Source organism: Hyalella azteca, unplaced genomic scaffold, assembly GCF_000764305.2.
Source record: "Hyalella azteca isolate HAZT.00-mixed unplaced genomic scaffold, Hazt_2.0.2 contig1645, whole genome shotgun sequence".
NCBI classification, from domain to species: Eukaryota; Metazoa; Arthropoda; class Malacostraca; order Amphipoda; family Hyalellidae; genus Hyalella; species Hyalella azteca.
Genome location: NW_025931949.1, coordinates 255,394 through 269,487, shown reverse-complemented (window position 1 = coordinate 269,487; position 14,094 = coordinate 255,394). Strand labels below are relative to the sequence as shown.

The 14,094-nt window shown below is 41.7% G+C and overlaps 1 protein-coding gene across 1 annotated transcript in view; it reads right to left on the bottom strand.

The window, feature by feature from the left end:
• Nucleotides 1–14,094, bottom strand: part of LOC108669448 (dystrophin) — a 402,745-nt gene that overhangs the window by 370,492 nt on the left and 18,159 nt on the right. The window contains exons 15-28 of the mRNA XM_047883400.1: nt 13,822–13,972; nt 13,195–13,340; nt 11,646–12,930; nt 11,221–11,376; nt 10,692–10,844; nt 10,257–10,382; nt 9,689–9,827; nt 8,972–9,126; nt 8,227–8,370; nt 7,672–7,851; nt 7,373–7,555; nt 6,828–6,962; nt 6,406–6,564; nt 3,553–5,139 (exon numbers count right to left, since the gene is read on the bottom strand). Of these exons, the coding sequence (XP_047739356.1) occupies nt 3,553–5,139; nt 6,406–6,564; nt 6,828–6,962; nt 7,373–7,555; nt 7,672–7,851; nt 8,227–8,370; nt 8,972–9,126; nt 9,689–9,827; nt 10,257–10,382; nt 10,692–10,844; nt 11,221–11,376; nt 11,646–12,930; nt 13,195–13,340; nt 13,822–13,972 (4,699 nt within the window). The remainder of the gene's footprint in view (nt 1–3,552; nt 5,140–6,405; nt 6,565–6,827; nt 6,963–7,372; nt 7,556–7,671; nt 7,852–8,226; nt 8,371–8,971; nt 9,127–9,688; nt 9,828–10,256; nt 10,383–10,691; nt 10,845–11,220; nt 11,377–11,645; nt 12,931–13,194; nt 13,341–13,821; nt 13,973–14,094) is intronic.

Sequence of the window (14,094 nt, the reverse complement as noted above, 5' to 3'; positions counted from 1 at the left end):
CTGTAACGATTACTGTCGTTAAGCTTCCCTAATGATGATTCAGTCTTAGTGCTCATTACAATGCCATCTAGTTTATCCTTGGCGTATGCATTGAAGAGAACACCACGCATGGACACGGAGGAATCAGATACGGTCTCCATAATGGTTTCATCAGCAACAGAATCACAGCGCTCCGTGCTTGTCCGCCGACTGTTTTCCAAGACCTGCGAGACGGCGTTCTCGTAAAGTGTGGCAGCCGATATTCTGTTTTTAGACGGTTTATCCGGAGCTTCACTTTCATCGGACGAAGACTGTTCTGCCTGATGCTTGGAATCAGTAGCGTCAGTGTCGAAGTCTTCTAAGCACATGTCTCCACTAGCTATGTATTTATCCGTGGAGAAGCTGCCCATGCTTGCGTAACTGAATCGCGAGTCAGCATCGCAGGCGGTGCTCGAAGATACCATCTCAATACCGGTCTCTTTGTAAAACCAATCGCTAAAGTCACCAGAAGGAATACTTCTGTTCTCAGAACCAAAATCAACGGAGCTCTCGTCAGATAAACCCGCCATGCTGGACGCGCAGCTAGAGCCATGCTTGTAATCGGAAGAGCTGCAAGAGCTTCTGTCTTGAGAAGAAAGACGCTTCAAAGGATGAGGTTCACTCATGATTGCAACTTCACTGCTGCGGTAAAGCTTCCCGTAGCGCTTCGATGTCTGCAATGCAGCAGCAGAATCGACCAGATTTCGTTTTTTGGCCTCATGCCACTGACTATTGAGGCTATCAATAAATGACTCTGCATCTGAACCCAAAGCAGAGCCATCTGAAGAACTACGCGCGGTTTCGAGACCTACTGAGCCATCGTATGGATTGACACGATTACCTAATCCTGGTAGATAGCTCCTTTCCACCTGTAGAATTAAAAAATATCACACAATTAAACACAAAACAAAAACTCCATCATCTAAAGTTATTACAACCAGTCGATTAGTAGTACGATCAATAATCAACTCAAACACAATGGGTAGTCTACGAAGCTACACATGAAGCAACACGCATCGTTAGAAGGTCGATAACGTTGATGAAGTGAGAGAAAACACTCCTTACTCACTGAGTTATCAGCATAGTCTTGACAAGAAGTAGAGCCAGAAATAGTGAAATGATTTGGAGGTTTAACATTTGGTAGAGACTGCCTTTTTTGTATCAGTTCAGCCTGCCTTATTCTCTCCCAATCAATACGAGCATAAGGTACGTAGTTCATCTCAGATGGCAATGTTTCACGTCTTGCTGTCGAGCTGGCTGGTAAGCTAGCTGTTCGTGAGTCCACACGAGCTTCTGCGCCAGCAGCAATACGCTTTCGAGTTATCATGGGCTGTTGATTATTAAACGATGACAAAACGCTAGATCGACGCTCCTCGGCTATAATCTTGCCCAAGTCTTCTTTCGCGAAAGGCACATAATGAATCGTATCATCGAGTTCATCTGAATCACTAGCGTAGGAGTAGCGGGACGGCTTCCATTCAAATGTTTCAGGAGACAAAAACAAACTCATTTTCCCAGAATCAACGCTCTTTTTCTTGGATTGCACGTTTTCATTTCGCGGTTTTTCTGATTTGGGCTCGATGATTCTCACAGGAGAAGCGTCTTCATCAGATTCTTCTTTTATGGCTTTATTAGATTTACTTGTACTTTTGAAAGTAGTCGAAGACATCAGGCACGGCCCACAACATCCTGTGGTCTTCGAATCGTCACCATTAGTAGTATTCAATTTCGTGTCAGAGATAGAACTTTTCGTATAGCCAGAGGACAGTCTACGCAAAGAAGTCAATTTCACAGAAGACTCTCTGATAATATTTCCGGGAACGGGAGCACTTTTTCGTTCCGATATTGACATTGGAGATGAAATTTCTTTTGCTTTGTCTCGAAAAACAACAGGCCCTTCTACAACTTGAGCCACAGTGCTCGGAATAGGTTCGACAATTTTTTCTTGAGGGGCACAAATTTTACTGGTCAAAGACACAGGGCCCGTTGATGCAGGAGAAAGAAAAGGCACGTACTGAATGTCGGTAGGTAAGGATTTCTCGGGAGGAGCTTTAGGAGGAGAATCTTGAGCGTGTAGAGAACGCATATTGGCAGAAAACGGGACATACTGCACATCTTTGTCGGACTTAGCAAAATCGAATTGACTTTCGTGTGTATCAGGTTTACTTTTTCTCACGGTTAACAGTGAGGGCACAGATTTGTTCGTGGAAGTGGGTAAAAATGCCTGTGACGGGGATGTTCCGAGAAATGCTACAGACGGATCACTGGAGTAAAACGGAACGTAATGCACACCAATCATATCTTCATTCTCCGATGGACCTAACACAGTGCAATCCTTTTTGGGCTGCAATACTGGAACTCTAGCCACATCGGGGGGACCTATTGAAATTATTTGACCTTGTGAAGAAGCATTTATACTCCCGCATGATTTAGACGAACATATGCCAGTTTGAGGTGAACTAAGTAAATCAGACGAGTCTGAAGTTGTAAAAGACTCAAACGACTTCCCTTCATCAGATAAACTTTGTATGAACTTTTTACGACTTTTTAGCCTAGACATTGGCTTTGGAGGAGTGGTTTTGTCACAAGAAGCATCAACCACTTTTCCTTGAAAATCTTCCATGGGGATAACTATATCAGGTTCGTCTGAGGCCACTGCCATTTGAGTTTCAGTAGTTGATAATGAATAAAAAGCATCGGCGGATGTATGAGGAGTTTCTTTAAGCTCAAGATTAAGGTTACCTTGCACAGACTTCCTACATACACGTCTTGCAGCAGCAACATGGGCAGAAGCTTCAAGCAAAGTAAGAGAATCATCGTCATCATCTTTAACACCATGACTCTGATCTTGCGTACGAGGTTCACTTCGATCATCATTTGTCACAGGCACGTTTTCCTCGCAAATTTTCGCATTCACTTCGGTCTCTTCTTGAACAAACGAAGCAGAGTTTATGGGAGTTGTACTCTGCGTATTGTATTCCACTACACAATCTATGGGAGTACAGTCAACAGGCAATAAATCTGAAGGATCGCAACTTATAGCAATACATGTAGTTTGATCTACGGGATGCACCGTATCAGCAATGTCTGTATAAGTGTTAGATTCAATTTTTCCATTACTAAATGTTAAACCTGAAGAAACTGTCACGCAAGTACCAGGAGAGACACCATGTTCGTAGACGTCAAGCAGAGAAGAAGAAGTGGAAAGAGTTATGGTCGGTGAAGTAGCGTCAAGATCTGGGATGACAGAAGGAGAAGAGTGTGTATGTCCCCCACATGCAGTGATTTCCTGAAAAATAAGACAATCCGTGAATTGAAATTTTCTATCTACAAGAATGGATTGAAAACACCAGGAAGGAATGAGGAAGGAGGGGTGAACACACCAACTATGAACGTGAACCTGTGACTTGGTGTGTGGCATAAAGACGTCCGTTAGTCCGGTCTCGTTTCAACCATCGCTCACCCACATCGAACGAAAAACTGTTAGTTGTCACAGTAAAGTTGTCAATGAAATAACTGACACATTGCACTCACCTCGGAAGAATTCTTGAACAGTATAATGTTTCTTTCACCGTTTCTATTAAAGTTTTCCTGACACTTCCTTGAAGCCAAAGACTCTTCAGACGTTGGCCGGGAGTGGAGAGTGACGAAGGTTGCATTCTCAGGAATGGGGGGGTAGAACGTTTCCGATGATGGAATGAAGATTACGTTAGATGAAGATTTATCGCACAAATAACTGGAGTCGACAGAACGACTCCTTACGAACTCAGGTTTAGCGAACTTTACCTTCGTTGTAATAGACTCGCTAGTTCGCACGGACGATAATGATACGGAGCTGGGATTCTCGTGCTTTTTCTTGGTAGCCAATTCGGTAGATTGCTTCGTATCTCCTGTACTTCGCGCCTCTTGCTCCCTGGAGTGTGAAATATCCTTGCCTGGTGGTATCAACTCGGTTCTAGATTCGCCAGGTTTTCCTTCGGCAACTCTGGGCTCTGCGGTATCGCCATCATTGGAGTCCGTGTCACTAATTACTTGATCCAGCTCAGCTATCATGGCTTCGAGTTTTTCGACAGGTAATAAATCGAATTTGGTGGAATATTCTCCTTTGACGTGGACTTTTTCAGCGCTATTTAGTTTGCGGTTTTTCAACGGAGTCGAAGACAATTTATCGTTGGAAGTCAGTTTTATGACAGCTTCACTGCGGTAGTTTTCCGTTTCTGACTCGGGTGCAAGTTTAGCATATAGCTTGGAAGTCTCGGCTAAATAAACTTCGGGAGGAAGAGGTGTGACACCACCTGTAGTTGAGAGTAAGTCACGAGAAGATACTGACTCATTGACACTCTCGAGATCAGAGTAAGTACACTCCAGGTCACGACTCGTCTCCGAAGCTGGAGCCATGTCTGTGTCCACCGAACAAAGTGATTCTAAATCATCATCATCAAGCTCGGATCGTTTGGGCATGTTCAATAAGGAAAGCTTTTCAACCAAGAAACTCTCTACCGGAATGTTCCTGCTTGAAGCTTTTTTCTTTATTCTCTCGAAAACGTTAGGTTTCATCTCCCTCTCTGCTACTCGTTTCAGACTAGCAATAAGATCATCAAGGTTATCTGCATCGGCATCTTTATCGATAACCTTCCGTTTTCTGGGTCTAACTGGTGAACCTTCAACTGAGTGGTCAGTGGAGTTAGGATCAAACGACGTGGGATCTTTGTTCGGAAACTTGGGCACGCTGAACTGACGCTTACTCTGCAGAACATTCCAAGGCTGTTTCAAAGGCTGCAGTCGACTCTTGGCAAACGCAGACGTATTATGCTTCAGAGCAGCCTCTGTCTCCGCATTCTTCAGAGCGGCCCCTGTCTCCGCATCAGTGGAGCTATCCAATCTTGGTGAGTTTAGAACAGTCTCCATTTTGGTCGAATAAGTCTTTACGGTACTTGGAATAAAATCAGAAGTCATTATAGTCTTCACATCACACGATTGACTGCCCTGACGTGACTTAGGGTCGCTTGTAGAGAATGATGAGAGTTGCGATTCTTGATGTAACGGCGAAGTTCGCTCGCCTGTACCAGAACCAACCTCTTCGTGTGTCTCAAGCACTTGTTGACGTTCATCTAGTTTGCGCTGCAATAAAAAACGTTCAACGAAAACAATCCAATGCATGTAGCTCAAATTACATTACGAGGAGCAAACAAAATCAACATTTATGGCCATCTTTTGATCGTTCAAGATGTGGGAACAGAACAATGAGGGCCCAAACATAACAACAAAATCTTAAGTAATAAAGCAAATGAGTGTTTAATCAAAATAATGAGGTCCAAATACCACCCACACAACAATAAGATGTTGAACAGTTAGTGAAGCAAGTTTCTAGTTGTTATGGTGCGTCAGGATGAATCTAAATCATTTCATTAGGTTTACTAATAACGGACAGGGAGGTTTACAGCGGTAGTTTAAAACGAACTAATAACATTTTCTATCCTATATTCTGCAAGTGAACTGCAAAGGGCGTATCACAGAAAGAACGAAGCGAAAGGCGGGACAAATAAATCACATTGTCATCATATTAGCAAATTTAAAGGCATGCACAACGACGAACACTGTATGCAGTTCAAATAACCTTTTATGCCACGTGAGAGGAAAAGTTTATTCTTCGTTTAGAAGCCTTAAGTGATCGGTGCGACATGCTTATTGACAGACATTGCTGATAGTTTGGTGAACTTAACGTAACACGAAACTTTAGAAGACATCAGGAGCAGTAAACACGACTTGTTCTTGAGACATGGCTACATTCACAGTTATGTGGATTATGATAAAACTTATAATGAAATTCTGCCAAACACTATGCAGAATCTCCATTTGTAACTAGAAAATGGTGAAGAAAATACTTTAATCTTTTCCTAATATGATATGATTTACCCCGATTCAAGTCGTCAAGGAGAACATATATATAATAACATGAACTAATAATCACTGAAAATTATGTAGAACAAACATTCAAAGCGTCTGAACAAGGAATAATTCCACTGCGCTGTGTTCATGTAACACCATTACTTTCAATAGCCTTAAATAATTGCTGATTGAGTATATCAATTAACTTTAAAAATGACTAAAACCGTGCGTTACATCAATATTTCATATAAACCTGAAATTCTTCAGGTAAAAAAATCAAAAAATAACCTTCCATTAAGACATTGAAACCACATTCAAGAGATAGATGGCAAAAAATGTCATCATGACATGACGCAATACATGTCATCATGACATGTACCTGCACCCGGTACATGGCGCATCATGGAAGACGCAAAAAAAAAAGAAAAAAAATAACCTTCTCTTGAGACATTGAAGGCACATTCAAGAGATAAATGGCAAGCTCGTGGGCAGACCGACCTTAACCTGAGCGTTGATATTCTCCCAGCGCCGCGAGATATCGCGTAGCTCAGGCTCGAGCTTGTCGCCGTAGAGAGTCCCGTGTAAGATGTGCGACGCGCTCGCCGTCTTGATGGCCTCCACGGCACTTTGGTACTGCACCACCTCCTCAGACAGCACCTGTACATTAAATAGAACAATATTATTCTTTACGCACACTTCTCGCGCTTATCGTTCCCTAACTTTGCGTCAATGATATTTTAGAGTCCACAGTTTAGGCTTAACAATCAAATTAGTTTAGTCCTCTATGGATTATTCCGACGCTTGTGCAATGACAAAATTCAAGTGGCAGTTATGTATATATAGAATTAATAATATATATAATCTATATATATATATATATAGAATTAATAGGCTTTTATGTTAAAAAATTCTATACATGCCTTCAGCAATGCCGCGCGATCGCTGGTGTTCTGCTCCTGTGCCAACTTTTGCTCGGTGCCCTCGAGCCAAGCTTTGATGTCAGCGAGATGCAGAATATACTCGGACATTTCGCCTTCCTTCTGCTCCTCGACCGCCTGCACAAGCGATCACCGCTATTTTTGCTACACCTAACATAATTAATACGAGCTCTGGTATTGTTTTTCCAAATCAATACAGACCATAAAACAATACATGTATATCTGAAAGTTAACAAGGAAAGGAGTAAAGAATTTAGAAGCAAAGAAAACGCCAAGAAAATTCACCATATCGATATCGAAAACGTTTCGGAGTCCAGCTCCATCATCAGTACGTTTTCTTTGCTTTTAAATTCCTTGTGAACTTTCGATATGAGCAGACTGATAATATAAGTACTTATATACGATCTAAATACGGCGAGAAAGGAGTAACATACAAAAAACGAACATATGGAAGTTCAATGATAAGATAACGATGATACAAGATGATGGATCTGTAGTTTAAAGGAACAATGGATGATGTAACTCACATCGTAAGCATGTTTGGCATCCATGAGGAGAGCGGTACATTTCTCCCAACGCTTCCCAAGCTCCTCCAGCGCATTCTGGATCTCGGTGAACCCTCCATCAGCAGCAAGGCCGGCCAGGTAGTTGTAGCTCTCGCAGGCGCCCGTCAGCAGAGGACGCTTTACTCGCAACTCCTCCAAGGCCACCTAAGTAAGTAATCGGGTCTCAAAACTACACTATTGACATAAACTAAAAATAACTATTTTTTATGGGCGATGTTTTTGCAATAGCAGAATCCTTCCCTCATCCATCTCACACTCACCTTAATATACTGAATGTGTTGCTGGTGTTGCCCAGGATCCATTGTATCAGCAGAAACAGCGAGCGTTTTTTCGGTAGCAGCGAGGAGCTTCTCAGCAGCGGCCATATCGCGCTCCAGCTTTCGCGACTGCTGGACTCCTCTTTCCAGGTCACTTCGGCGCACGGTCACATCGCTGCCAAGCTGCACAGAACATTCTCAGCTCGCAGGTTCCTTAATTTTACACATGAATCTTTCACACGAAATGGCTAGTTAGTATAAAATGCCTGCTACGAAATGTCACTTTCATACTTTATGACAGCCGTGCGATTCCTCAGCCATAGTTGGTTGATGAGGTAATTTTTATCTTAACCCACAACCCCTTAACCCCTTAGATATCCGATACAGCAAGAGGGTCAAATCATAACTCAACTTTATGCTCACAAAATCTGTTCCTTTATTTTAAATATCTACAAAAAACTTTCGCAACAAGGTTTTGAAAATTGACGCAAGGAACTACGCACCGTCGAGAAGTAACTGTAATTGAGACCTTGGCTGGAAATGAAGAGTTTTGCTCACCTGATTGTAGAGCGCCTTGAGATCGTCAAGCTTGGACGACAATGTGTGGGGCTGAGTCGATATTTTCTCCTTGACGAGACGTCGGCCGCTGGCTAGTGTGCTTTCAATGGTTGCTTTCACTTCGCTCAGTTCACGATACACGACCTTCACAACAGAGGTATTCTTAACAATCAAAATTGAATATTAAATGTTCAACGGAATAACAGGATAAATCATAAATCTACATGGAATATGGTGCTTATATTTTGTAAATTGAGGCTCGATTTCACCATTATCGCCTCTGATCATGATAATGTCTTAAGCGCGTGAAAGTCCCTTCTACATGAACCGTAATTAAAACAATTTCATCACTGAACAAATGATCGGCATTATATTGGCTATATAATCATTAGAATTATTGCCTTGGCTCTACAAAGCAAAAGAAATTCATTTCAATCTATGACTGGAAGTTTTACTAAACCTTCTGATGTTTCAAACAAACGAATAAAGTAAGTGCAGATTTCTCAATTCTAAACTGCAAGGTGAAATAGTGACACCTCTATTGCTTAAAAATCAGAAACTGTTTGAAATAGAAATCCAGCAATTCATACATAGCTCAAACCCCAAAAAAATTGCATGCAAAAATCTCTATAACTATAAAAGTGAAAAAAATACTATTAAAGTATAAAGTATACCTCTAGTAAGTATACTAGTATATAAAAGTATATACTCTCTATAAAAGTACTATAAAAGTATGCGTACTTACAAGACAGCGGGACAGTTTATCGCTGACGTGCGCGGGATGCGCGGCCTCCAGACTCAGTTCCTTGGCGCGCTCGCCCGTGGCTGAGAGCCTCGCGCTCAGCTCCTCCACGCGGTCACTCACTTCCATGCTGGCGCGCTTCTCTACTGCGGTCTCTCCTGCATTGTGTTGTTATAGTCAAAATATAATCAATAATTAATATAATATAATCAAACGCTAGTAAAGGCTTGTAAACCTATGCAAACCCTTGTAAACCTATGTAAACGCTTGTAAACCCTTGTAAACCCTTGTAAACTGCAGTCACACCTGCATTATATTTAAAAAAATACAATATACAAAATGCCAAAATATAGTTAATAATTGAAATCTACCATCAGTGTCAATACGCGTCAACGTAAACGGCTTAATTATATATGATTTATTAACAATCCACTTCCCTATGAAACAAGTCACATTGTTATCCTTTCATCAAACAGTGCGTAGACCATTTTGTCATATAATAATTTTGTATATCATGTTACAATATAGGTCTTTTCCTTCAAATTGTAATATGTTATACCGCTAACGACTTATCATATTCAAACATGAAGCTTTAGAAACAAGTTCTTAAACAAGTCATTGGTAATAACCTGCATGCAGAGACTTCGGCTTATCTTAAACTTATCATATTCAAATAAGAAGCTTAAGAAACAAGTTCCTAAACAAGTCATTGATAATAACCTGCATGCAGAGACTTGTCAGGCACGCTGGAGGCAGCGCGGGGTTGCACAGGAGACGACACGGACAGCGTGGCTTGAGTGAACGTCTCGAGCAGCAGTCCTTCAGCCTGCAACTCACGCAGCACCTCCTCGAACTTGCTCTGTGTAACGCAATGAAAATAATTTATATTTCAAAAATAAATAATTCAGAAAGAAACGAAATGTGTTACATGTATAAACTCAGAGCAGTGAAATTAGAAAAAAGAAAATAGAACGAGAGCTAATAGGATAGTAACATTAAACTCCTCAAACTCCATCCATCATCTGTGTCATACCATCAAAATAAAAAGTCAACATTGAGTCAACCAATAAGCGAGAAACATTTCAAAGTAAAGGGACATATTAATTGATAACCATAATTATTTACAATGAAGTTGTAATCAATTTTGAACTAAATTAAGATACAATAGTTTTGCAGTACCCAACAAAATGAGAATCTAAACCAAGCCTTGCAGTACCCTACAAATGAAATGGGAATCTTAACCAAGCCTTCCAATATAGCAAAGTTTGCATTGCACAGCAAAACAAACCTCAAGTAACTGCAGCTGCTGCGAGAGTCTATCAGCTGCCAGTTGGTTGCCCTCGCTTAGAAGCACTTGCACCTGATCTCTGAGCTGAGTCATACTCTCCCTGTCCGTCGCAACTTCCTTCTCAATCTGACAAAAAAATTATGTTTGTTACAAAATATCCATTATGAAAACATAAATTAGAAAAATTTTTTGAAATAGATGATGCTTCTCCCACACAAATTTGAAAAATGCACCTGTTTAAAACACTGTAATACTGGCAAAGCCATTGACCAGCCAAAGCCATTAACAAAATTAGGAATTATCAAGCGTCAAAATCATCCGTTTCAGAGCCGGACTTCCACAGCCGTCGCCAACCGTGTTCAAATGCTTATGAATAAAATCGCCAGGAAAGAACTACCAGTCCTTTTTAATGGTTAAGTATGTACAGTATTTGACCTGCGAAGCAATATCCCGCGCGTGTTCGTCAGTCTGTATGATTGCAGGCAGCTGCTGCAGAGACGATATGCGGTCCAGCAGCGTCAGGTATTGCTGTTCACTCTCCTGGGCGCGAGCGCTGGCCTTCTCCAGGCTCTGCTGGACGCTTTCACTCTGTCGGCAATGTTTAATATGAATTAATAAGCGAGTTACATCATCTCAAAGCCTCACCATGAATATTCATTGTCGGTAATTCATAGGTTTAAATATATTACGTTAATAGAACATCTTCAAATATATGCAATGAACATCTTTACCTGTTAGGTCGTATTGACGGGAATGTTCCTCTGAACAGCCAAGTTTAAGAAAAATCAAATAACAAAATACAATAAAAATACGAATCCGTTTGTCTTCGCACACCAATCAACCATCAAGAAAGAAATTAGAGGCAGATATTCTGGTCTCAAACTCATATTCAAGTGAAACAACAAGCAATCAATGATTTTTATTCCACCAATTGAATATCTCAAATCAAGATGGCACACGACACCTTCTCAATGAGGTCTTTGCGTCGCGTACGGACATCGTGCAGGGAGTTCTGCACAGCGACGGTCATGAGCTGCCGCTGCACCAGCGATTCTGCAACCTCTTCCAGCTGAGAGCGACCAGAGCCTTCGTCGCGCTCTCGCAGGAAGCTCTCAAGCTCCTGATACATAAAAAAAGGAACACGGACAGCCATTAGTAACTGAGAAATTATACGTCTAAAACGTCCACCGATTCTCGTATTTACCAGTTCAATGAAGAGTTAGGAGTGCAAAAGAAAAAAGTTAGTGAATAGAGTTAGTAAAAGAGTGCACCAAGTTTCCTTTTATATAAGGCAAAATTAAAGTAATAATTATTTGGCTGACAAGGGACGAAGTAAAAAGACGAAGACAAGACATTCAATAACAATACAAGACATTCAAGGAAACTCACGTCTTGCTTCGCACTGATTTCTTCAGCATCGACAGCTGGTCGAGACCACAGCTGCAGCTTCTGTTCAAGCTCCAGTAGCCAAGAGTTCTCAGCAGCGGTGAGATCCTTGAATAAATTGTAATCCCGCAGAGCTGTCTCTAGAAGAGTCAACCTCTCATCCAAACTCTGTTTCAGCTCAACGTGTTGCTTGTTAACATTTGCTCGACGTTCTTCATCAGTAAGCTTGTCATCCACAAATGCTTTTTTCATCTGCAACTCTTGCAGAAGCTCAAGACATCCCCTGATAGCTGACTGCAGGTCACCAGAGGTCTCAATACCCAGTGCTGATGGTATTTTGGCGTCGTTGATCCAATCATTCCATTCACTTTGGATTTTCTCCTCTTCTTTGCATTTGACAGCCTCGATAAGTTTATCATTGAGTTGCCGGGTTTTTGACACGATGCACTCCCATTCCGATCGAAGAGTATGGGCAGTGGCGCGAGCCTCTTCGCGGAGTGCAGCACTAACATCACTGATTTCCGTCACAGTAGCAGGAGGTGTCCCTTCCTCGAGTTTGGCACACGTTTGTTCAACTCTAAGCATATTGGTTGACAGTGTAGCGATATCATCTTCCAATGCATTCGACTGCAATAGCTGAGCTTTTAGGGTCTCCAGGTCAGCTCGGCCCAATACCTGGTCTTCTTCAGCTTTTAGGAAGACTTGCACTTCAGCCAGCCATGACTGAAGTCCTTTCACTTCAGCCTTATGCTGTTCAAGAGCTTCGATACCTTCAGTCAATACAGCCAGCCGGCGCTCTAGCAACAACCTGACAGCGGCACACTTATCAGCAGCACCTGAAACTGTTGACATCACCTCAGCCATGTTGTTCGTCACTTCAGTCACCACAGTTGTAGATTTCGAGTCTGGAGATTCAGCCAAAGAAGTCGCTGTCATTTTTCCCGACAACTCCCGTTGGTGCTCTATAAGTCGATCAGCTTCAGCTATGACCCGCTTCAAATAGTTACGGAGCGTACTCACATGAGTAACCATCTTAGGCAAGACGTCCAACATTGGTGAACACGAGATTTCAAGTTCTACTCGACTCAACCACAGCTCTAAGCTCTCGATGCCTTCAACATGCACCTCTAATACTTCTTGCACGACAGTCTCAATTTTTTCTACCACCTTGCGGCCACTCGTTCCGTCCCTGGCAACCACTTCAACTGTCCTCACTTCTTCTATCACGGATTCTGGATCAACTGCACGAAACGATGAGTCGGACAACGATTTTTGAAGCTCTTTCAACCTGAAAGAGAAACCTAAAATTTACCTCTGGAACGGAGAGAATTTGAAGACCACATCGACTAGTGTAGGGATTAGAAATTACGAAACAAGCATATAAATAATTGTTATCAGTAGCGGTTGTTAAGTTGAATTCCTCACTTGATACTGAACCCTTCACGTAACAATGATTTATTATTCCACCGCTAAAATGAATCACAAGAATTCAATACCAAGTGTATTGTAGAAATATATAAAAACTATCCGCACAAATATCAAAACAATTCACCTTGTGTCGAGAGTGAGCCAGCTGTGGAGGAGAGCAGCAACGTCAGAGCGTAATGACGACCCGGTGTCAGCAGGTAGACGCTCCTGAGCTACACGAGCCAGCAACTGCAGCGACTCCAGCCCGTCCTCAACACTGCTTTCCAAACTCTACCAACCAATAAAAAACGCATATCAAGCTACCCTTTAAATGCTCTTTGATTGGTGAGTAAATCATCATTGATCCGGCAAATCGAATTTCTAAAGATTAGAATTCACCGAAATTTTACAGATTCGAATTTAAAAAAAAAACAATAATCATGCTTTCCTCTAAATACTATTTGAATGGTGAGTAAATCATCATCATTCCAGCAAATCGAATTCGTAAAGATTCGTATTCACCGAATTGTTAAAGATTCGAATTCAACAAAAAAAACACTAATCTTGCTTTCCTCTAAATACCTATTATTTGATTGGTGAGTAAATCATCATTAATCCGGCAAATCGAATTCCTAAAGAATTTCAACGAACAAAGAATGACACCTTGGCATATTGAAGATAACGTAAGTGTGTACGAGATAGTTTACATACGTCCAAGGTTTATACATCGAGATTCTTGCGCACTCTTAGCTCATACTCTTAGTATTCTGACCATAATCTCGGAGCGTATATCCTCTTCACCACCAGGCCGTTTGAGGGCCTCGGCAGCATCCTGAAGCCAATCCAGGGTCTCCGAATACTGGCTGTGCAGCAGCGAGAATCTGTCAGCTATTTGCCCCTCGGTGCTGGGCACGCTCACCGACCTGAAATGTTCACCCCAGACCTTAGGAACAAATTCTTGATTCCAAGGATCGAAACTTTCAATTATTAAGAACACTTGCAAGAACAACTAGTAAAGAGCGCGAAAAAAGGCGAAACAATATAC